The 22,402-nt window shown below is 43.4% G+C and overlaps 1 protein-coding gene across 7 annotated transcripts in view; it reads left to right on the forward strand.

The window, feature by feature from the left end:
* Positions 1 to 958: 958 nt before the first annotated feature.
* DNM3 (dynamin 3) overlaps positions 959 to 22,402 on the forward strand; it is a 166,941-nt gene continuing 145,497 nt past the window's right edge. For all 7 annotated transcript variants that reach the window (XM_042819179.1, XM_042819180.1, XM_042819181.1 and 4 more), the window contains exons 1-3: positions 959 to 1,104; positions 12,446 to 12,519; positions 21,409 to 21,558. In XM_042819179.1, coding sequence (XP_042675113.1) covers positions 959 to 1,104; positions 12,446 to 12,519; positions 21,409 to 21,558 — 370 coding nt within the window. The remainder of the gene's footprint in view (positions 1,105 to 12,445; positions 12,520 to 21,408; positions 21,559 to 22,402) is intronic.

The raw sequence follows: 22,402 nt of genomic DNA on the forward strand, positions 1-22,402 counted from the left end.
ATTATGCCAATAACCCCAGGCTCCATCTAGATAGAAAGGAACACAAGGCTTTTCCCAGAAGGGCAGGGACAGAGTAATAATACCTCTTTAGCCTGAGATAAACACAATTCTTCCTCCTTGGATACCAGGCAGCGTCTTCCCTTGCCATGAGGACAAGTTCAGCTCTTACCTTACCCTTTGCATGGAGATGGGCTTCATGATGAGCTGAGGTCTTCATGAAGCTGAAGGGTTGTGTCCGTGCTGGCAGTGTGCCCTCAGCCCCAGCTGTATGCAAGGATGGCTCCAGGCCTTGTGCTGGGCTCAGCTCTTCCTGTGACTCCGTCCATAGCTGTCTGTCTGTACCCCCGGCTAGAAGCAGGCCCACTGAAGGGATTCACTTCTTATGCTCACTGTGAGGTCCAGCCAAGATGTTTTGATCGCACTCCAGACCGTCAGCGCCTGTCAGCGCTTGGATGCTCCCCGTTGTTTTGCTATTCGTGCTGAGCAAACCCGTGTCTGGCTTAGCACAGAGGATCGCTTCCGTCACTGCAGGGCTCCGCAGCCTTGTCTGGAACGTCTCTGTGTTGTGACGGCTGCCAGTCATCGCAGCTAAATCTCATTGTTATTTGCTGTACCTCCAGCTTGGCCTCACCACACAACTCATGCTGAACCCACTGCACTTCTTTCCCTCTGCGATACGAAGGCAGCCTGTTCCCAAACCCGAGGTTCTCCTCCAACTGCGCTATGGGGTAACGTTACACCTCATAACCACCCAGCCCGACGGAACACGCTTCTCCCCGCGGGGCTCATCGCACGGAGCCGGGCACGCGGGCTGTCCGCAGGTTCCCGCCACCGGCTGGGGGGCGGGTCCTCGCGGGGCGGGGGCGGGACCCCTAAGCAGAGGGCCCGCCTACCAGCCGGGAGCGGACGCGCACGCGCAGTGCGCCGGCCGTTACCTGTCAGCGGAGGCGGCGGCGGGATGGAGGGGCTCATCCCGCTCGTCAACCGGCTGCAGGACGCCTTCGCGGCGCTGGGCCAGAACTGCCTGCTCGACCTGCCGCAGATCGCGGTGGTGGGAGGGCAGAGCGCCGGCAAGAGCTCCGTGCTGGAGAACTGCGTCTCCAGGTGAGACGGCGGCCGCCCTCTCCCCAGCCCTCCCGTCCCCTCAGCGGCTGCGCGCGCCCCTCCCAACGGTCGCTAACGGTCGCCTCTTCGCGCGCCCCCCGCGGCGCCGCCCCGGCAGGTTGTGTGGGGCGAAGCGGTCGTCGCGGTTCCAGGTTCCAGGCTGGGGGTTTCCCCGGCGGGAACGCGCTCGATGCCCGCATCGCCTGAAAGGCTGGCGGTGCGGCCGGCGGGCGCCGCTTATGAACGCGGTGAGCGGGAACTCCTCGTGCCGCTCCCGGGTTTCTGCTGCGCTGGGCATGCGGGCTCCTCAAGCGAGGCGTTATGGCGGAGAGGAAAGGCCTCTGTGTGTTTGTGGGGAACGAGGAGGTTCTGGTCCCTGTCACGAAGCCTCGTCTGCGCTGACACCTGCCTGGGAGCAAAGGTCGGTGTGATGATGGCTGTGGGCTGCCGGCTGCCTCTGAGTCTCGCTGTGCTGCTGGAAGGATGAGCTGCTGCTTGGTACTGGGAGCTGCTTCTCACTGCTGCCCTGCCAGAGGGCTCTGCTTCGCGTGAGCTGCAGGCAGAGCTCGTGTGAGTGCAGCGTGCTCCTGCTCACCAACCCAGGAGTCGAAGTATCACAGAATATCCTGAATTGAAAGGGACCCCTAAGGGTCATTGAGTCCAAGCCCGGACAAAACAAAAGGTGAAAGTGGAAAAGTTGGTGCTGCCCTGTCCCATCTGAAAGGAGGCTGGAACCTACTGCACTGAATAGGCCATCTAGCAAGAATTAGGAAGCAAAGCTAAGGACAGTGACCTTTTTCACCTGTGTAGTTGCTTGCTGTGCACCCTGCAGGCACTGCCAGACTCTTCCAAGAGGAGTTCACAGCAGCCTATGAAGCACTGGGGGGTGTTTCTGTCGTGCTGCAGTCTGGAGTATTTCAACCTTGCTCATGTTGTAGTCCTGTGCAGTAACATTCAGAGACCAGAATCACCCAATCTGTTGTACCTCCATACCTGTAAGCTTGAAGTCTTTTGCAAAAGTAAATATCAAAAAGCCTTACTTCAAACCTATTTCCATGAGGTTTAAATAGATATGTTTTACTTATGCCTTTTCTCCGTGCTGGGTGAGCTCGTGTGGTCAGCAGATGTGCAGTTACTTGCTAAGCTGTGAGAACTTGATTGTGAACCCTCAGAACCAGATGGGCAAGTATCTGTGATACTGGAGAGCATTTCTGGTTGGCAGATCAGCAGATAAAATGCAGTTTTTAGTTAGAAAATTCCAGTATTTCCATGATAATAAAACTCTTATCTGGAAAACAAGTTTATTGTATCTGTGTGTGTCTTAATATGGCTGATTAAGGTAGCATGCCATTGTAGAGACGTGCTGTGCTCATTTATTTTTGTTTGTGGTGCATTGCCTATGATGTGCTCAACCACAGTGCAAACAGTAATAGTAACACAATTCTCATAGAAATTGTCATCAAAATAGAGCAGTCCGGCATCACTCTGATGTTTGAGCTTTAGCTCTCGTGCATTATTTTTTTCATCATGTGAACTGTTATCGTTAGTGGGTTTTGAAATCTTAGCCTTTAGAGAGACAGCTGAGAAGCTCTCTCAAGAGTGGCTGCAGTTGGTGGCAGGAGGGCACAGGGGTTGGTAGGGTTCTGAACTCTAGGAGCAGGTTGGTTTTTCTCAGCAGCCTGCAGCCACTGGGCTGACGTGCTGGTTTCAGAGCCCTTTGCTTGTGATCTTGTGAAGGACTTAAAGATGACTTTATTTTCCCGTACATAGAGAAAACATTTACTTGCTTGCAGGTGATATTGGAGTTGCATTTTCCTTATGCAGCCTTACTCTGCATTTCCAGCATCTGGTTAATATCTCACAGGTCTGACTGACCTCAATGCTTGCATGCAGCAGAGTTCGGTGTGTTTGCCTCTGCAGGAATTGTGTGACAGCCAGAGCCATGCATTTCCTCGAGATTGGTTTGGGACAAGGCTGCAGCAGGGCAGCATCAAGGCTCCCAGTACAGCAATTATTGTTGCTATTTGGGTTCACATCCTTTCACGTATTTAGAGAGTTTACTCATCGTTTATTTCTCCTCTGTGTGCAATGAGGTCTTTTTTTGGTAATTAAGGAACTCTGTTTGAAGTCCTTGGATGTTATGTTGGGATGAAAATAAGAGACTCAGGAGAACAGCAGAGGACAACAGCATTTACACTCACATGTTAGTCCTTCACGTGCTCCTAACTGGAGCTCGTGGTGCTCGTTGGAGGAAATGTTATTGTCTGAAGAGCAGAGGAAGAACAAATGTTCATACTGCCTGCTTCTGTGCAACAAAAGCAAATGTGCCCATACAGTGCTGGGGCAGTGCTTAAAGCCAAGCTGGTGGGAGGGAGCCTGAGAAGCACAAAGGGAATCCAAGCTCTAGCCCCTCAGTGGAAGCAGGGTACAGGATTGTGACCTGATGTGTTGTTTGTGCTTGTTAAGCGACTTGCTTTTGGTGATAACAAGGTTATTTATAAGGAAATTAGGATCAGGAAGCAATTCTTGGGAATTGTATCTGGGTTGAGAGTTTCCCTATTATTTCACATGTCAAGATGGGCTTCCAAGATCGCTTGCCATCTGCACCTTTGCTTATCTTGTCAGGGCCTCTTTCTCCAGATTTTCATCAGAGCCTCATTTAATTCTTACAGATAGTGAGGAATTAATAATTAGATTTCAAAGCTGAAAGCTCTTTACTTCCTTCCCTGCCTAATGTAATATAAAATGGATGTGGCCGAATAATTGTTTTATAAGAGACGTGAAGTCCTGATTGTAAGCCTGTCAGTCACAGTCACACAACTGCTTTCATTTGAAGAGCCCGAGGTCTGCTTTTGTCATACAGCTTTGCAGCTTTTTGATCTCAGTTGATTTGGATAATCTTAGGGCCCCTACGCCGTGTGCAGCTATTTGTTATGAAATGTGTACCACTTTCTGCCTTTTGCATTGCCGTTCTTCGTGTGCTCAGCTCATTCCTGTGCCTTTTGATGGTGAATGTGAAATGCTGAGGCATTAAGGGAAGAGAAGGGGGCTTCAATCCAGCCACTGGAGCAAAGCGTTTCTCCCAGCAGGCATCCTGGGGGAGGTGGCTTACATGGCTGCAGATATTTTATTCTTTCGCTTTTCCGTCATTGACAGAAGCACTTCTTTTTACAGGAAATTCACCTCTTACATGAAACAGGCACAGAAAAGCCAAGCGGCAGGAGATGCAGGCATCTCCGCGGTGCTCTGCGTTCTTTTTTTAATCTTAAGGACCTTCTGGAAATGAGAAGCAACCCCTCCTTTTCCTGACTAATTAAGCCATTGTACGGCTGCATTGATGGTATTAGTGTAGCTATCAAAACACTCTGGTGTGCTGAAAGCAAGGATTGTTTCTGGGGATTCCATTAAATGGAAACAGTAGCAAATGAGACAGTGGCTCCTTTTGGTTCCTTCCCCAAATTCTTTTATAGATGTAAAGGTTGTTAAACAAACGTGGTATTTAGAAGTGATGTAGATGGCCTAGTTTTGTCCTTAAATAAAAATCTAATGTGAATTGAATGTTCAGTTTTATCCCAGGTCCTGAGAATTTGTATGTGCCAAGTAAAATAAATGTGCGGTTAAAACAGACGTGCAAACAAAGATGCTAATCAGTTTTTTCATATGTAAGGTAAGAATTTGCTTTTAAATATGAGTTGAGGACCCATGTCTCTTATTTCTGGCACTTAAATTTTGTTATTAACACATTTAGTCTGTTTTTAAGAGAAGCTGTGCTCAGTAATGGGGCAGAGCATTGGGAGCCCTGGCTCACATCCTGGTGTTTAAGTTCAGCTTATCAAGTGCTTTACAGAGATGCTAATCAGTTAGCAATTCTTACTTCTGCTGAAAAGTGTACCTGGGAGATATGCATGGTCTTAATACACAAATAGATAGATAAATGCATGTTAGCAGTGTGATTGTTTGCACGTGCACCTGCAGACATAGGGAGTGAACTGCTACAGGTTACAGGAGGATGCTGTGCTTTTCTTTGCCTCTGGTTTATGGTGTGACCTCATGCCTTTTTAAGTGTTACCCACGCCTGGATCCTCACGCACGTGCCTCAAGTCTCTACTCCGGAGGTAGGTTTATGATTTGGATTTTTAAAAAATTAATTTATTTTTAACTTCCATCTATTTTTAAAGGAAAATGTGAGCTTATAATCTTTATCTCTGTATGGAATAACTGCAACTGTAGTCTAAAGCTTGCTGTGACACATTTTTCTGCTTTGTGGGATGGCTGCTTTAGATATGACACTAAAGCAGGACATTGGGTTCTGCTTGCAGTAGCTGAGATGTAGCAGGGTTCTGAAGGGCCCCTTGCCAGTGTTCTGTTTAGTCCTTCAGAGAGATCACATTGTGCTTTGGCATCCGTCTGTTAATCATGGAACAAACTGATATTTTTCTGAAGGATTCACACATTTCCTGCATAACCTCTGCCTAGATTGCAAGCACTGAGGGGCAGAATCCATTTTTGCTTTCTCTTTTTTTTTCAAACAGTGCATGACAAAGCAAGGCCTTCTGGTGACTGTGAACTCCCCTTGCTCACTGTCTTCATGTGCAGAGACTTACAGGGAGGCTCTTTAATGCTGTGTGTCTGCAGTGTAAATAAGCTGAGAGCAGGAAGCGAGCATTATTTAAGTGTGACCTTGCATCTTTTTTCTTCAGCAAGTTGCAGTAAGACGAACAAGGCAGCATTATTGAACTTGAGAGGAGCAAATCCCATTTAACTGCATGCTGGGCTTTGATGTACTGCCAAGTACTGTTGTCTGTGATAGCCTCTGGGATGCAAAGGAGACTGTAGCTGGAGATAAGAGAAGTTTTCAACCAAGGCATCTAGCGATAATGTCAGCTTTTGTAATTTGTTTGAGAAAGTCATGCTTAAATCAATACCTAGCAGAGTATTTCTGCATCCCCTAACTTCTGTGCAAGCTTCTATCCTTCAAAGATGTAGGAGTTCTACTACTTGCTGTAACACAGCTAGATTTCAGCTGATAAAATCAAAGCTGGATTCCTCTTAAGCACTTGGTACCTTGCTTCCTATGTAGTTGCCTACAAATCTACATGTGTATTCAGTTGTGCTCATTTATGTGGGATGCACTAACATGACCTGCGTGTAGATTCACCTGCAGAGAACAGGCAGGGCTCTGTGGCATGCACAAGAACAACTGGAAGGTACCTGCAGGCTCTTCCAGCTGAGCTGGGAACTGCTGAAGGCACTTGTGACATCAACCATAGAGGCAGTGTTGTGCTCTGATGTGCTCACCTGTTCTTTGGTTCAGGTGGACAGAAGGTCCGCAGAGCGCATCGTTTCTGGGAAGTTGCTCCCCACTGCCATCTCTTACCATTGTTTTTCTGACTATAAATTCAGGCTTTATGCTACAGTTTCCTTTGTGTTCTCCCTCCATATATTTTTGAAAGGAGCAGAAAAACTGAATCTAGATACGTTTCAGGATCCTTGATGGTTTGTCTAGTGCGAAGACAGTTAGCTTCACGTTTTCACGCATTCATCACGAAAGAGAGAAATGCACTGTCACAGTGTATCTGGAGAGTCAGAGGTTTTGCCCTTGGTTTTTGTGATACATTGTAGCTGATTGCATTCTGTACCTCTGCTTAATGGCTCAGTGTTCACAAAATCACAGAATCACAGAATTGTAGGGGTTGGAAGGGACCACCAGAGATCATCGAGTCCAACCCCCCTGCCAAAGCAGGTTCCCTACAGCAGGTCGCGCAGGTAGGCATCCAGGCAGGTCTTGAACATCTCCAGAGAAGGAGACTCCACCACCTCCCTGGGCAGCCTGTTCCAGTGCTCCGTCACCTCACTGTAAAGAAGTTCTTGCGCATGTTTGTGCGGAACCTCCTATGCTGCAGTTTCCAGCCGTTACCTCTGCTTAATGGCTCAGTGTTGATGTATCTGAGATCAGCACGCCGATTTGGGAGGAAAGACCGGAGCTTGTTTTGTCTGAATTTTGATGACAGCGCTGAGATTTGCAGTATCCTAGAATTTTGTCATGACGAGGTGATCCAGAGGTGAGTTGTGTGCTAAATGTGTGCCCTTACAAAGTAGGTAGCTTCATGCAGCTGGGAACACATCGCCTGCTGCCTGATCCTCACAGCCAGCACGTTTTTGTTTGTCTGATTTTGTGGTAAAGGAAAATCTTCCTCAAATATTTCTTTAGAAGAAAAAGAAACAACAGCCAACAGCACAGTTAATAGTGTTTGGCAGCTATAAGTTCAAAAAAAGAAAAGCAGCCTGACAACTCGTGTTTATGCACTGACAACAATTTGAGGTGAGGAAGGAACGTTTGCTGTTCATTTCTTGTATTGAAATACCAAATCTCACTGCATTAGTATGCGTCCTGAGAATGGATGGGCTTTCATGCACTAACAGCATATGTAAATTAACCTTTTCCTAAAAGCAGGCACATCTGATTAGGGAGAATACGGTTGTCCTGAGAGGTCTGCTTTACTCTTTTCAACATGAAATTCTAAGAATTGCTGGGGTTTTGTTTGTTCTGTGGTTTCTCCCCCCGCCCCCCGGCTTGGAATTGATGGAGAGCACCACTGGGCAGGAAATAGCGGGAGCTTTTGTTGAATCTTAAAAGAGAGAGGAAAAGGGGCATTTTCACAAATGGAATTAGGATGATGCAGCAAAGTTTTGGATGTCTGCCAGGGAGGACAGATGCATCGAGCATACAGTGCCTTGTCTACGAGACTGCACAGTGGCAGCTTCCTGATCTGTTCATACAGCCAGCCCACAGCCCGGCATAATCGCTGCAAACAGAGCACTGTTCAGCTCAGCGCTCGCGTGTGTTTGCCTGGCAACTTTTCATAGCTGAGTATGGCAAATTTTCAGCCCCTATGAACACTACTGAGGCTTCACAACATTTTGTTACGTAGTAGATTATATTTTTAAGTAGTAGAAAGCACGTTCTTCTTATTTGCTACTGTGAACAAGCTTGTCTTTTTCTGTGCAGAACTGCAATGTAAGGTACTCACATTGCTGTCAAAACATGATGTTGGGATAATGTGATAGTCGGTACCTTCTGTCCAGTTATGTTTAATGGAAAACTTCACCACAGGGGCTGGGATCCCAGAATCTGACTCCTGAGTTGTGTGGGCTGCAGTGTGTGGTTTCTGCTCTTGCGTGTTGGAGTGCATCTCGATGCAGCAATGTAACTGATTTCTCAGCTTACCTTGAGAGAATGCCTGCTACAAACATACTTAAGAGATCCCTAACTAAGCACTGAAGTGTGCTGGTAGAGATGGCAGCATCTATGCTGTGTGGTTTACAAAAAGTCCCTGCAAGGACTGCTATAAATCTGTGAGAACTATTACAGCCAAGGTCATTACATGTCCACAGCCTCTTAATGCATTTAGCCTGCCTAGCAGGTAGGTGTCATTGGTCTTCAATAAGGAGGCTTAATTATTCTGCACATCTTTATGTAAGCCCCATTAAGTTAGGCTGAGATTTTGCATCATTGAATGACGCTGTGGGAGATTCCCTTGATTGACAGACAGGCCAAAACAGAAGAGCATTTACTATTCTGTAACTAATGAGAGGAGGTGAGGGATCAAGTGGTTGCTGATAAGAAGAATTGGTCTCTGGACTTTGAGTTAATGAGGAAGAACACATATAGCCAAATACCAGTGTGAGGTGGAAGTGATGTATGCTGCTCAATTACCAAATAAGAGTGGCTTGTGGTTCAGAATACCAAAGCACAACAGAGGAACTGCCTTGCAGCTTCTAGAACTTGAAAGGTTTCCCTGTACTGTTTGTAGTGCTGTTTGAAGGGCAGGGGAGCTGTGCTTCCAAAGCCACTGGGGAACAATAAATACAGTGATGTCCAGTGCAGGTCTTCAGATGGACACTTTTAGCATTAAGAGTTCTTTAGTTATAAATTAACTGGGTTTGGTTTGTGGATTTGAAAAAGTGAGCCTGAGGAAAGATGCTAAGTTATTAATGGGTCTCCAGTAGTGTTCCACTGGGCCATGCTTTGTTGTTGTGTTGTGAAGCACTGTGCTTCAAGGCTAAAATGTGATAAATGCCAGAAAATGAAAGCAATTGGTGGTACTGCAGTGCAACGCATGTTTGTTGCAGACACAGGAGGTGCTTGGCATGCGCTCATATGTTGGTGTTCACCATCAAGTGCTGCCTCCCTGGGCGTGAGAGACCAGTGCTCCTGGAGTGCCCGGCTGGAGCTGTGTGGAACAATGAATGTGTGCTGGAGAACTGCCCGGGAAAACTGTTGACTTCTGACCTGATTGCTTCCTATTGCAATTAAAGCTGCGTTGTAGTTCTGGCAAACCTTGGCAATAAAGGTCTAATAATTGTCATTTTCCTTCATCCTTTGGTTTCCTGAATCCCCCTTGTGTTTTGTAGGAATTCACTGTATTGCTGTCAGTGTGAGCTCAGCACTTACCCTGTACAGTACTGACCACTTGTCGAAGTGCAGGGCGTTGCACAGTACCACACTGCCAGAGTAGAACGGACTGAAGTTGTTCTTTTGAAATGACAATCAAGTTTGAAGTGGTGATGCATCATCAGTCTTCACCTTGTGTTGCGCAGCCTGGGGGCTTTCTTGCATTTTTTTCCTTTGATATAATGACTGCTGCTAGTATGCCAGAGAGCTGCTAAATGAAAACCATTCTCTGACCTGGAGAGCCCCCTGTACCACATAATACCTGTTTTGCTCTGTATTTTGATATATGTTTTTCTTTGTGAGCTGTAGTCCTGCTTTGTAACTAGACAAGCTCATTGAGCAGAGTCCTGCCTAGTTTGCTTTGCAGCACTGTGCTGTGGCTTCAGCTCTTTCTGAACATATACAAGGGTGATCCCATCTCTCGTGTGGGATCCTTCCCGTTAATGAAGTGTCCAGTTTCAGCTCATTTGTTCCTTGAGCGTTAGTCGGAGAGACAGAGATGGGAACTTTGTTTTTACTCAACAGTGAACTACTGCTGGAAAGACCAGACCTCAAAGTGTTGTGTCATTGTGAACCAATAATGTACTGATATGGCCATTTAGGAACAGGCTTTGCGTCCTGTGACATCGGTTTATGGCACCTGTCCTTTAGCAAGTCAAATTCAGACTAATATTTGTTACCCTTGCTCATTAAATAAAAGTTTTAGTAGATATGCTTGTCCTGTTCTCTGATATTGGAAATGAACAGTAATAGATGCTGAAGACAGTACAGTTGTGCAGCAAGACGTGAGTAATTGTAAAGCATTTACGGTAAAAACTACTTGGCCATAAAAATAATAGTTGTCCTTAAAAATATTTGATGATATTCCAACAGATGAGTATGTTCTAAGGCTGCTGAGTTACTGAGGTGATGCTCTTGAGTGCTTGGCTGCTGGTATCTCAGTTGTTTTGGGCGAACGGTCACATTGTGCTGCCGGTCTGCAAAGCGTCACGTCAGAGCAGAGCTGCTGCTGAGCTGGCATATGTGCTGCCAGCAGAGGAGCTTCTGCTGAAAACAATGAGAATAGAGGTATAAAGGTAGCTCGATTCTTGTGGTGGGATGCCTGTCTTTTAAAGGAAAAAGCTTTTGTTCCCAGTTTTATTCTTGTTTCCTGCACCTTGTCATTTTAATCCATTCTTGCATTTGTGCACTGAGGTGCTCATGGCTCGCCCCACAGAGCACCCTGTTCTCTCCCTTGCTGGTGTCTTCACCCACACGTTCTCAGGAACATCTTTGATTTCCTGGATGAATTTCTGAAACCACAGAAAAATTTCTTTCTTTTCTTTTCATCACAGGCTTCACCTGTGATGGGATTGTTCTGCCAAGATCTGTAGGCAGAAGGCTGGGAAAAGCAGCTATCTGCAAACTGCCCTCTGCTTCAGCGTTAAGGGCACAGCAGGATGTTAAGGGGCATCATCTATTGGTCTGACGAGACCTTGGCTGTCTTGGCTGTCTTCAGTCCTGTAGTATTTGCTGCCTCTTTTTTGCTTTTAAGAAACATTGTATTTTGCAGATGTTTTGAGGGAAAGTGGGGGTTTGGGGCCATTCTTAATACATTGCTGGTTGTTTTTTTTCTGCTCTGCTAACAAACCCTGTGGAGAATGCTTTCTAAATTGAGGGGATGGGGAAGCACCTGCATCCTGTCCTGTAGGTTTCAAAGCAGGATTTCTGCAGGAGCAGTACTACAGCACTTCATGTGATTCCCCTATTGCTGGAGTTGGAAGGTAGCACCATGTTGCTTTTCCTTAAAAAAGAAGATATGGTTTAGCTTGTAGTTTAACTTGAAGATAGCTTTAACTTGTTTAACTTCCACAGTAGGAAGGGTTACCGAATGCAGTCTGTTGTTACAGTTAGAGAGGGTTATCAAATGCAGCCTACTGTGAGCATGGAAAGAGAGTGTTCTGAAGGTTGTTGGCTTATGCTTCTTTGTAATTTTGCTGCTGATGGAAGGTCAGTGTTGTACAAGTAGGAATTGTGTGAGTGCAGGGTTCTTTATCTCTGGATGTGCTTAGTCTGAAAACTGATCAGTATTTTTAACCTTTAACTCTCTCAAGAAGGATTTCAGGGCCTTGTATGGTGTTGCAGACTGCCCCGGTTTGTTCTGACTGGTCAGCTTGTCCTGAATAGTGATTCCTTTTGGCTTCTTAATGGAGAAAAAAGGATTAAAGAATTCAAGTCTGAAATTATCATCTTGGTAGGTGTTCTCTGCACCCTGGGTTACTGTGACTTCAGTACATAAAGAGAAAGGAATATGTTTTTCTTAAAATGTTCTCATCTTCACCACAAGAATATATCAGTAGCTGGCACTTGGCTGTGAGACAGGCATCTCTCAGGAGGTAAGGAAGTTGTAACAGACCTTTTGAAACCTTTGATATCCCTTTAAGCTACTTCTTTGATCCTTTTGCTGTCTCAAGTGTTGCAAAACATCACAGCAGGTACAGATCAGTACATGTAATGCTTTTTGCATTATCTTTGCTTTAAAGAGTGTGTATTTGTATGACTCTATTCTCTGTGCATCTTCAAGTGGAGTATAGGATGGGGACATGTTTATTTAGAGACCCCAGGAAATGTGGGCATGGCTTCAGGTCCTCTGTCTGCGTTGTGAATTGTAAGGTGTTCTATATGATGATTGTGAGGAAATAGAATTGGTAATTAATGTTTGCTACATATTTGTCTATTGATCTATTGCTATCTCTAATCAAAATGAACAGCCCAAATTCGTATTACAGTTTGCGTACAGCAACCCTCCACTTCCATTGCAGCTCAAAGGTTCCAAATTAGTTCAATACCTTATGTAACTGGACAGTCCTTTCTGGGTTGTGACTTCTGTTTTATTCATGTTTCTAGGGATTTTCTCCCACGAGGTTCTGGGATTGTAACAAGACGACCATTGGTGTTGCAGCTTGTCACTGCCAAAACAGGTAACCTCTCTTTCTTCTGAGTTCGCTGCCTGGACAAAATGCTGTTGTGTACTTTGGCAGGAGGAAATTAAAAATCCAGGAAAATTAATCAATGCAAAGAAAGGTGCAACTGCACTGCCTGGAACAAGGGCCAGCTGCTTCAGAATTGCATGCTCAAGGCCACCTAAGCTCATTGTCCTGTCTGGTAAAATAATGCAACCTCAATCCTAGAGAACATAGTCAATTTGATCCAAGATCAAACTTGTGGCAGAGGAGAAAAGAGTTATTACAAGCAAATTGATTCACAAGTTAATTTTGATGTTGCGTTGCTTAATGAGCTCTGCAGTTGTATTAGTTATAACACATCAAGATGAAGGTACTTCTGTCTTCGACCCTTGCTCCAGTGCACACGGATTTGGTTTCATGCAGCTTGTTTTCATGACTTGTCTTTTTAGGTTGCACTCACTGCACTAAGTAGAGCAGAAGGTAGACTTTGTGAGAATGAGGCTCCTGTGTATTTGTCTGGTCAAAAATGAAAATACTGCATGTATACCACTGAGCTGTGTGAGATATTGGGACCTTTCATCAGAACTCACCACTTGGGACTCTTCCAAGTGACGTGGCATCTGCTGTCAAGTATCTCCATTCTCTGGCATGTTTAAAACCTGTTTCCTGTTTCTCTCTCTCTCTCTCTTTTTTTTTTTTTTCCATGCTAAACAACATAAGCAATAAAATCACTGGTTTTCTGTTGACATCTTCTGAAACGAGTGAAAAGAGATTATATCCAAAGTAGGATTTAAGAAGAAATTCTCTTTAAATTGTGATACACTGTGAAGCTGGGGAAGAAACAAAGTTGAAACTGTCTGCAGGACTTGAGTCTGTCTCTATGTGTGAGATGTAATTAAGTTTTTGGGTGCATTTTTTCTCTAAAATGTCCCTATGTCATTCAGCAGGAAGGTAGGCTTCAGTCTGCCTGCACTCTAAATTTTTCTCTGGCTTACTGCTTGTAAAACACGTTCATGATTTCAATACCTCTAAGAAATTTTCTTTAGTTATATACTATGAAAGTGAAAGGAAAGATTGTAGAATCTAGTATTTCTGTATGCCCAACTTATACCTCAGGGATTTAAAGTATGTAATGTGTACTTGTAGTGTTTTATACATAGTAGAAGATCAAGTTCATTTAGGTTAGAAGTATGAACACTTGTCAAATCTGCATGCTTGGCTTCAGAGCCCTGATAAAAATGCTGAAACATGAATAAGGACCAAATGTGAAAAATCATGATGTAGTTTTTCCAGCACCATGTAGGAGCAGAAGAAAGAAAAGAATCAAGCTCTGTGCTGGCATTCCTAACAGAATGGCTGAACTGTGGGGACATAAGAAAAAAAGGAAGCAAACTCTTACACTGTAAGGTGGTTAAATCTTCCTTGACATCCATCCTAAACGTACCCTGCCTGATCTCTATTGCCTTGTTTTGTAAAATCATTGTTTTCTCTCTGGTTAAGGTCAATGAAAGGATTTCTCTCTTCCCTATATTTTCCCCATTAATATATTCATGTAATGTTTCCAGCCTTAGCTGCATCTACAGCTTTGTCTGAATGCCTGTTCTGCTGTGAAGTAGTTTTTCCATTACAGCTTAAAAACAACAATTCTGAAGCAATAAGCTTCTGCCTCGCATATTGTTTCCTAGCTGCTAGGACATATTTATCCCTTTAGGAAATGCTGTGTATTTCTTGTTTGGGACCAGATGTCAGCACCTTTGGATACGCGGGCTTTGATTATTTTGTTACTTGCTTTAAACTGTGTTTCATTATTTGATTTTGGTGGTTTTGGTGGGAATTTTAAAAGAAAAAGGTATTTGGAGCTGCTTTAATCTTTCAGAACTGATTTAAAAGAGAAAATAAACTACTCAGAGAAGCACAGTGTTCTCTCACAGGAAGCAGATGCTGGACTGATTTTTATCAAGTTTGTAATTATTGTCTAAGCTGTTACAGAAAGTAGTTAGAGGATATTATCAGGTTTCTGCTACTGTAGCAAGCTTAACTGCTTTCTAATCCTAGAACCTTTCTCACCTCTTAAAAATAGCTATTCTTAACCTTGTAATATTCTAGGGAGGGGAACAGAACGCTTTCTGTATACTATGTGTTGTAACATATAAGCACGCAGAGTTGACTGCAGGGTATTTTAGAAGTGTTTTCAACTGTCTGAAGATCTTTTTGAAAGATGAATTGGGCTGATGGTTAAGGTCAAGGCTTCCTCTGGCTTTCAGTCGTGGCGCTAAGGGTTGAAGGTTGCCAGCTGAGGCATTTGCGCACGCTCGAGTAAGGGGAAACTTTGGTTGCTCACTCTTAGGCTTGGAGACATCATGGAAGGGTACAGCAGGGTTTGGCTGGGAGACATTGCTAGGGATCTCCAACATCTGAAAGGATCTGGTATGTCTGGGTAAAGAGCTGGTGTCTTTGGGCCTTAAAAATGAGAATATGCAAGCGGTAACGTGAGACAAACCAGTAATAAGAAACGTATCTCATATGAGACAGTGCTTTAGGAGTTCATCTATGTCTTTTTAGAAATTTCCGTGTAATTAGTGCAAAGCTATTTTGCTGTGATCTGTTGACTTCCTCTAATCACAGTAACATTTTTTGCTACATGTGGCTTTGTGCCATTTGCATTTCCATATCCATGCAAGCACTGTACTCTGCTGAAATCTTGGAGGCAAAGACTGGTTTTAATTATCACAGCTGACATGACAGCCGTGAGTAGTTGTGCCTGTTTTCCTTTGACTCTGATAATGAGAGAAGTACCTGGTACCATGGAATAAATCATAGCATGGATGTTAAAAATGATTGTATAGTACTGCAAATGACTCTCTTGTTCTTCTCTGTACTACTTGGGGCTCTTCTTGAGTCCGCTTGAATTTCTTCTTGGAACTGCCCAGCTGCATTACAGATGAAACAGTAAATGTGTTCTGCATTCAATAAACCACTGCACCAGCTACAGGAGAAGAAAAAGATCTCCATCCTATAAGTATTTGAGTCTCCAAGGTTGTTCTCTTCTGGTAGTCAGAATTTGGTACTCATTGCTTGTCCTAAAGCCGTTCATCTGCAGTCTTGAAGGTGGGATCACAGTGCTGTGTGCTTAGTTTTCATCTCATATTTATAATTCTCTTGTATCCCTTCTGTTGAAGAAAGATGGCGCATATGAGGTTTTTCTGAAATTGAGCCAAACAGCATGAAGTCATTGTTCTGTAATAAACAAATACTGCTAATGCAGCTTTGTTTGCCACATAGAAACCACAACTGAGAGCTGCCATCTTACACTGAGCGTGCGGAACGATCCAGATGCAGCTTGGTGGTGTGCGGTCACTGCACTCAACCCTGGGCAGTTATGCAGCATTGGGAATCTTCAGTGCCAGGTGAACCAGGACTCTTGCTCCCGGGTGCTTTGCTGCTAGGCTTTGAAGGAACTCAGAGTAGAGAATATAGGAGAGAAAACAGTCCCACTGGAGAGGACCCACTTCACTGAGTTTTTAGAAGGCAGAGATGTGGTGCTGTTAGCTGGCAGTTGCTCTGCTGATGAGCTTTGGGTTTTTGCAGGGCAAACAGGACAATTGTGCTAAATGAGCCCAGGCATTCAGGTGCTGTTTGTTGGAGTGACTCCATCTCCCTTCTCCTGGGTGAGAAGTTGGATGTGAGGGCAGTTGACTTTGTGAGTCTGATATCCAAACCAGACAAAAGATGTGCTGGCTCTTCAAGCACTTGACTGCTGCTTCATAAGAAACAGCAGAAGCTCATTTGATCTGACCAGAAAGCATTTGGTTTGAATACTGAACAGTTGTGGTGTTTCAGCAGTTACCAATGAGTTGATTGCTGCTCTCTTCCCTTACTTGTGATTCCTCTTCAGGAGGAAGGATGCAACTACAGACTCCTATAGTTGTGCTCCTGGAAGTATTTCTCTGTGTGTATCTTTAGGATGTAAGTGTTAGCACACAGTATGAGCTGGGACAGGAGCTATAAGGGCTGTGTTAGTGTTCAGTCGTCTAGGAGAAGTATAACTGAAGTCTGTATCAGGTACCTTGCTTTCATTTCAACTCTTCTGCCTGCAAACTTTACTGATAAGCATGCTAACTTACAGTGATTTGTTCTCTGTTGCCAGCATTCCTTAAGGGAAGGCTTAAGATTTTCTTCCATTCGCTTGGTGTGCCTTCATTTATGCATTAAAACCTATTTTGTAAACATAATTTTATTGCAGCATCCCTATGACTTTAGGCAATCTGTTCTTCTTTCTGATATGTTTTCTCCTGCTTGTGATGGTGAAGTAATTATCTAGGTTCCTTGAGACTGGCTACTGTGCTTTTTAAACAGTAACAACAGCTAAAAGATGTTCTCTGGTTTTGGGTGAGGCTATTGCTGTAGGTCTTACATTTGTTAGAAATGCTTTGCTCTCTGTGTGAATTGGCTGTTTAAATGTTAAAATACTGTGGAGGAGGGTTTTTTTCCTCATTTTGATAACTGTTTTTTGAGCAGCTTTGAATTTCTTTCATGGTCAGTCCTTTGATTTCTCTGCTAAAGAAAAATGTCAGGCTAACAGATTTTGAGAAGTGTTACTGAGCTGGACGTTTTTAGATGAACGCTCCACATGTACAGTGCCCACATTTGTTTCAGTTCTGCCAATTAGAACATTAAGTGGAATGTAAATCACCGTAGGGTTCAAAAATGTTGTGGATTTCTTCTCAAATCTTGCAGATGCTCTTTCCTTTTGAAGTTGCTGAGCTTTAATGCAAGTGCCCTTGCATTAAAGTGTTACGAGGCTTCATTCCTTAGGCACATCCATCTTTTATTGCCATCTGGTGGCAAAAAACATCCATAGGAGAAAATGGAAAAAATTGTTAAAAGAATGTAGGCTGCTTAATTCACTTAATACAAATGATCTCACAGATTTCCTCAGCAGGAATGGGGCCGTGAAAGACCCGCCATCCAAAAAGGGCTAATAAGCTCTAAGGAGAGCACCGTTAGTGCGAGGCTGCAGGCCTCCTCTGCCTCTCTGACTGGTGTGTGTGTGTGTGTCTGTCTGTCTGCAGTAACCTGAGTAGATCTGCAGTAGCATTCACGTTTGATCACTGACAGAACACAAACCACTGATGTCACGCTCTTGTAGAACAGAGAAGTAAATGCTGTGCAAGGTACATTAACAGCAATACAGTCTTAAAAACAAGTTGCATAGAAAGCATAAGCTCTAGAGCAAGGTTGAAGGAACAGAGATGTCTCTCTTGTTTCCTAGAAGCAAAAACTGTCAAGGATGCACCAGACTATTTCAGTGAATAGCATACTTACTTTTCCTCCCCCTATATGAGTGTTTACCATTATAATTAAAGCATTTAATTGGTTCCTAAGTCTATGACCTGGTATTTTATGCTGGTCAAATCTATGCTGTTTCCAATGTTTTTAAGCTCTTTGGCTATGATATTCTTGTCGTTCTGTGCATTAACAGGAATACCACTTCAGAAAACTCTTGTACTTCTTGTAGACTTGCTGTTTGAAGGTTAGCAGGGAAGACCTGAATTTTATCTTCATCATGTCAACAAAGCTAGAGCAACGGAGAATTAAAAGGAATTGTAGATTGGATGAGACAACAAGGGTTTTTGGTACTGCCTCTCTCTCTCCTATTAAAAAATATTGAACGATTTTTTAAAGTCTAAATGGATCAACTGCATTTATTTTGTTCAGAAAAAGCTGGTCCATCATCAAAGAAAAGGTGATGGGCTTTAACTCATGAAGTCTGGTTCTGTGTTTTTAAATCACTCCTTTGAAAGTGCCCTGAGGCTGGTGGACTGTTAGCTGAAGCTAGCAGAAATGTCATTTTTGGGTGAGATTTTCTCCCTAAAGGATTTGGAAGATAGAAACCATGGGCACAGAAGGTATTCCCCCTTACAAGGTGTATTTAAAATGTTTGCTATAGGCCTCTGATTTCCTGCGTCATCTTTCTTTGAAAACTCCAAGCTGGAGTGTTTGCTCCTCTGAGATACCATGGGAATAATTCAGACCTGGAGGAACTGAATTTCTGTCTCATCTCACTGGTAAATTCCTGAGCTCTATGAGGTTCTTCTGTTAGGGTAACCTTTTAGGGCTTTGTCAGACTGTGAGGGGTTGTGGGTTCAGATCGATGCACATCAGGGGCGTTTTCCAGAAACCTTTAATGTATTTCTAAGACCTGTTTCTTGTCTTGTCGCATGGCTTACCGAACTTGGCTTTCTTTAGCTGGCCTGTGGAAGAGCTCAGCACAGTGAATGAGTGTCTGGAAACAGCAATAGCTGTTTGTTGTTTGTAACAGTGCATTGCTGTGCTGGATGAACTCACAGAAGTCCTTGGGGAAGTAACATAGAGGAAAAATGAGAAGCCTTCTGCAAAATATTATCCCATAATACCCGTTTGCACATCTTGTCCAAATGAATCAAAATTGAAGAGAAATGATAACCTGTTGTGACACTTGTAGCTGGATGCCACAGAGAGCTATGTGATGGTAGCTTCTTTGTTCCATGTTATCCAAACTGCTTTAAATGATACTGTTTATTTAAAGATAATTTTGGAAAGTATGATACATGTGAAGATGATGGTTGTTTCTTTTTCTTATTCCTTCTCTTGATGTAACTCCAGCTTTATACAAAAAACACATCCCTGAACACTGAGTGTCAGGCAGGATCATGCCTTCTGTCCAACTCTGTCTGTTCCCACAAGAAGTTTAAGTGTTAATCTGTTCCTCTGTGTGTGAAGGTTAAAAACTGAGGCTTGCATTAAAGCGTGTGTTCATCCAGGCTGAGGGCATCACTGCCAAGGACAGGCGAGGGGCTGAGAGGGCCAGAACAAAGCACTGCTTGTTCGTTTGGATTTTTATTCTGTAGGCTGTGCGGCTCCACAGGTTATGCGCAGTTGTAAAGCCTCTTCCTTCAGAACTAATGGGACCACAGATGGCTCTGAGGGGAATGAGAAATACATGAGAAAGAGAAATATTAACATAGCTAAAAGGTAGTCAGCTTTTTCACTTGGATTACCTTGAAGCCTTTCAGACTGGGACTTGTCCTGTTATTAAATGTCATGTGGAAGAAAGAGAAAAGCTTCTTTGAGCTGAGCCAGCCATCTGATTGTAAATAAGCACAAAGTTTTTGGTTCAATTTTGAAATCTTTGCTGAGAAAATATGATGAGCCACCAGTTTAAAAACTGTAGATGGGAAGAATGCGGTTTGTTTTGTCCCAGGAGCACTCAGACAAAATAGGAACCACTTGTCAGTTCTTATTTTCAGTAGGTGCCTATTTCCCATCTTTGCAATAACAAGTGTTACAAGTGTAATATCTTCTCTCTCACTTTGCAGTATTTGAATATTCCTTGTTGGTTGTTATTTTATTTTTTTTAATAAATACTTGAATATGAAGTATACAGAAAAATATTGATTGTCATTATCCTATGCTCTGGAGTTCTTAAGTCTTGAAAAGTAAGATGAAGTGCCCTCTTATTTTTAGGATGAGATGCATTGTTGTCTCAGCACGGATGGGTTTCCCTGTCCCTCACACTTTGAATCCCAGGGAGTTTATGGCAGTGTGGGGCAGTGAGGTGATGTTTGCTGTTTGCCCACTTCTTGCTGTTTTTGGCTGTTGGTTTGCTTTTACTACTGTTATGGTTTTACATCTAGTTTTGACTATTTCACTTTTTTAACAACGCGGTCAGCCACAGTAGTTAAATGAAATAAGGGAAACCTGCGGGACGGACTTAGTTGTGACAGATAAGGCCATCTATCCATTTGCGCTCTCTGATCTGCTCAAACAGCAGCAGCTCAAGCAATTGCCTGGTGTTCAAGGCATTTCTATCAGAAATGTTTCCTGCAGAAGAAGTACCAAAATTGAACTGTGAGATCAGGCTTTGACTGCAGAACAAAACTGACTTGAACTTGCAGTCTTTTGTCTTTCTCCATCTTTTGTCCTTTCTCCATCCTACTGCTTAGACCCTGTAGGAACAGGATGTGAGCTCATATCTGTCCTCATTAGTGTTTGTCACAGCTTTCAGCAACTTCTATGTTTATCCTCTTTTGAAGGATGAAACTCCACTTTTAAAATCCTGAGGTGTGCCTTTGGCAGTACACCATGAGGGCAGGAAATCCTGAAGAATCCAAAGAGTAGAAGCAGTGTTTGGATGCAAGTGTGAAAACAGGGACCTAGTGTCATGTTGGAGTCAATGTCTGATAGCAAAACAATTCCTACTTGATACCCTTGTAGGCTAAGAGGACAAGCTGCATGATGAGTGGAGTTTTGCCACTTCAGTGAAGTCACAGCTACGCCTGTAGAAGCTTTTACAAACTGTTAAAGCATGGTTTGGATTTAGACTATGGGAAGTCTTTAGTGAGGAGTTGTATTTGAAAACACTGAAGTGTTTTAAGTGCTCTTATTTTCATTATCAACTTGTAAAAATGTAGAAAACTCCCTTGCTAAGATCATCTGAAACAAGTGCTGTTAGTTTTTGAAAACAAATGGCTATCTTTCGTGATGTGGAACTTGAATAACTTTTCTTCAGTTCAGTGATGTATTATGAGCAAAAGTAATTGCATGAAAAGTCAGAATCTGAGTTCAAACCAGTTCTTTACTCTGTAGACATATGTGGTATTTATCTGAATCTTTCAGGTTGTTTCGAAAGATGAAATGCTAATGATAAAAGCAGTAAATCATATTCAGTCAACCTGACTTCTTTAACAAACTCTTTCACCTGTGCCATCGTATTAACTGCATGTGCTCATATGGAATGTTTTCTTGATATACGTGATGACGTGCTTTTGTGTATCCTCGTGTGAAGAGTACCTAGGGGCTTGAAAATAGTGAAGCCTGTTATGAACTTGTGAAATACAGACATGCTATTGATATTCTTCACAGAGTATGCTGAATTTCTACACTGCAAAGGAAGAAAGTTTACAGATTTTGATGAAGTTCGTCAGGAAATTGAAGTAGAAACAGATAGAATAACAGGAGTGAACAAAGGGATTTCTTCAATTCCTATTAATTTAAGAATATATTCTCCACATGGTAAGTGAGATCATTCAACTGTATATTCCTGTGATGTAATATATTACTGAGCTCTGTCTGTTTATTGATTAGCAGTCTTCTGGGATGCAAAGATTTCCACCAGAAGTGGATATACCTGTGTAAGGAAATTCAGCATCTGCTGCATTATGAAACCACTCTACTGCAGAGAGCTGTTACTTCTAGAGTTGGGCAGAACATGGACTCTATCCCATTTAATCTTCTCATGATTTTAAAATATTCCCCCTCTACATCAGGGAGAAGCCAATCCTTCCTGCAGCACATATACTATTAGGAGCTCACCAGTAAACTCTTTGGTAAAGAGACATAGGAGGTAGCAGATGAAGTGGAAAAGCCCTTCTTGCCTCCACCCATATGGATTTCTTAGATCAATGATCTAGAAAGTCATTATATCTCTTTGTCCTGTTGGATGTTTCTTATTCCTTGTCACTAAGAACATACTTGGACAATGCTGATGTTTGAAGCTGCATTATGTTATAGATCCCCAGTATAGATGAAAGTTCTGTTCTCTGGTTGCCATCTGCTCTATTTAATGAAGGCAATCTAGAGGAAATGTTTTGCATTGAGTTCAGTCTGCATGTAGGGGAAAAGTGGTGTGCCTGGATCAGGCATTTATCTAACCACCTCATCTGATGCCTTGATTGTGAATCAAAGGACATAAGGATTAAAATAAGAGGAGAGGTAATTAAAGAGATGCTGGTCCTCCCTTTGATATGCCTTGGCTCTAAGTGTGTGCTCCTGAGCCCTGTTGCTGCTACGCAGACGTGGCACAGCAAACAGGAGAGTAACTGAACTAAATGCTCTGCCTCACAGCAAGCTTCCTGAA

This window comes from Centrocercus urophasianus, unplaced genomic scaffold, assembly GCF_019232065.1.
Source record: "Centrocercus urophasianus isolate 14NV4802_14NV808 unplaced genomic scaffold, USGS_Curo_1.0 seq_18, whole genome shotgun sequence".
Classification (NCBI taxonomy): Eukaryota; Metazoa; Chordata; class Aves; order Galliformes; family Phasianidae; genus Centrocercus; species Centrocercus urophasianus.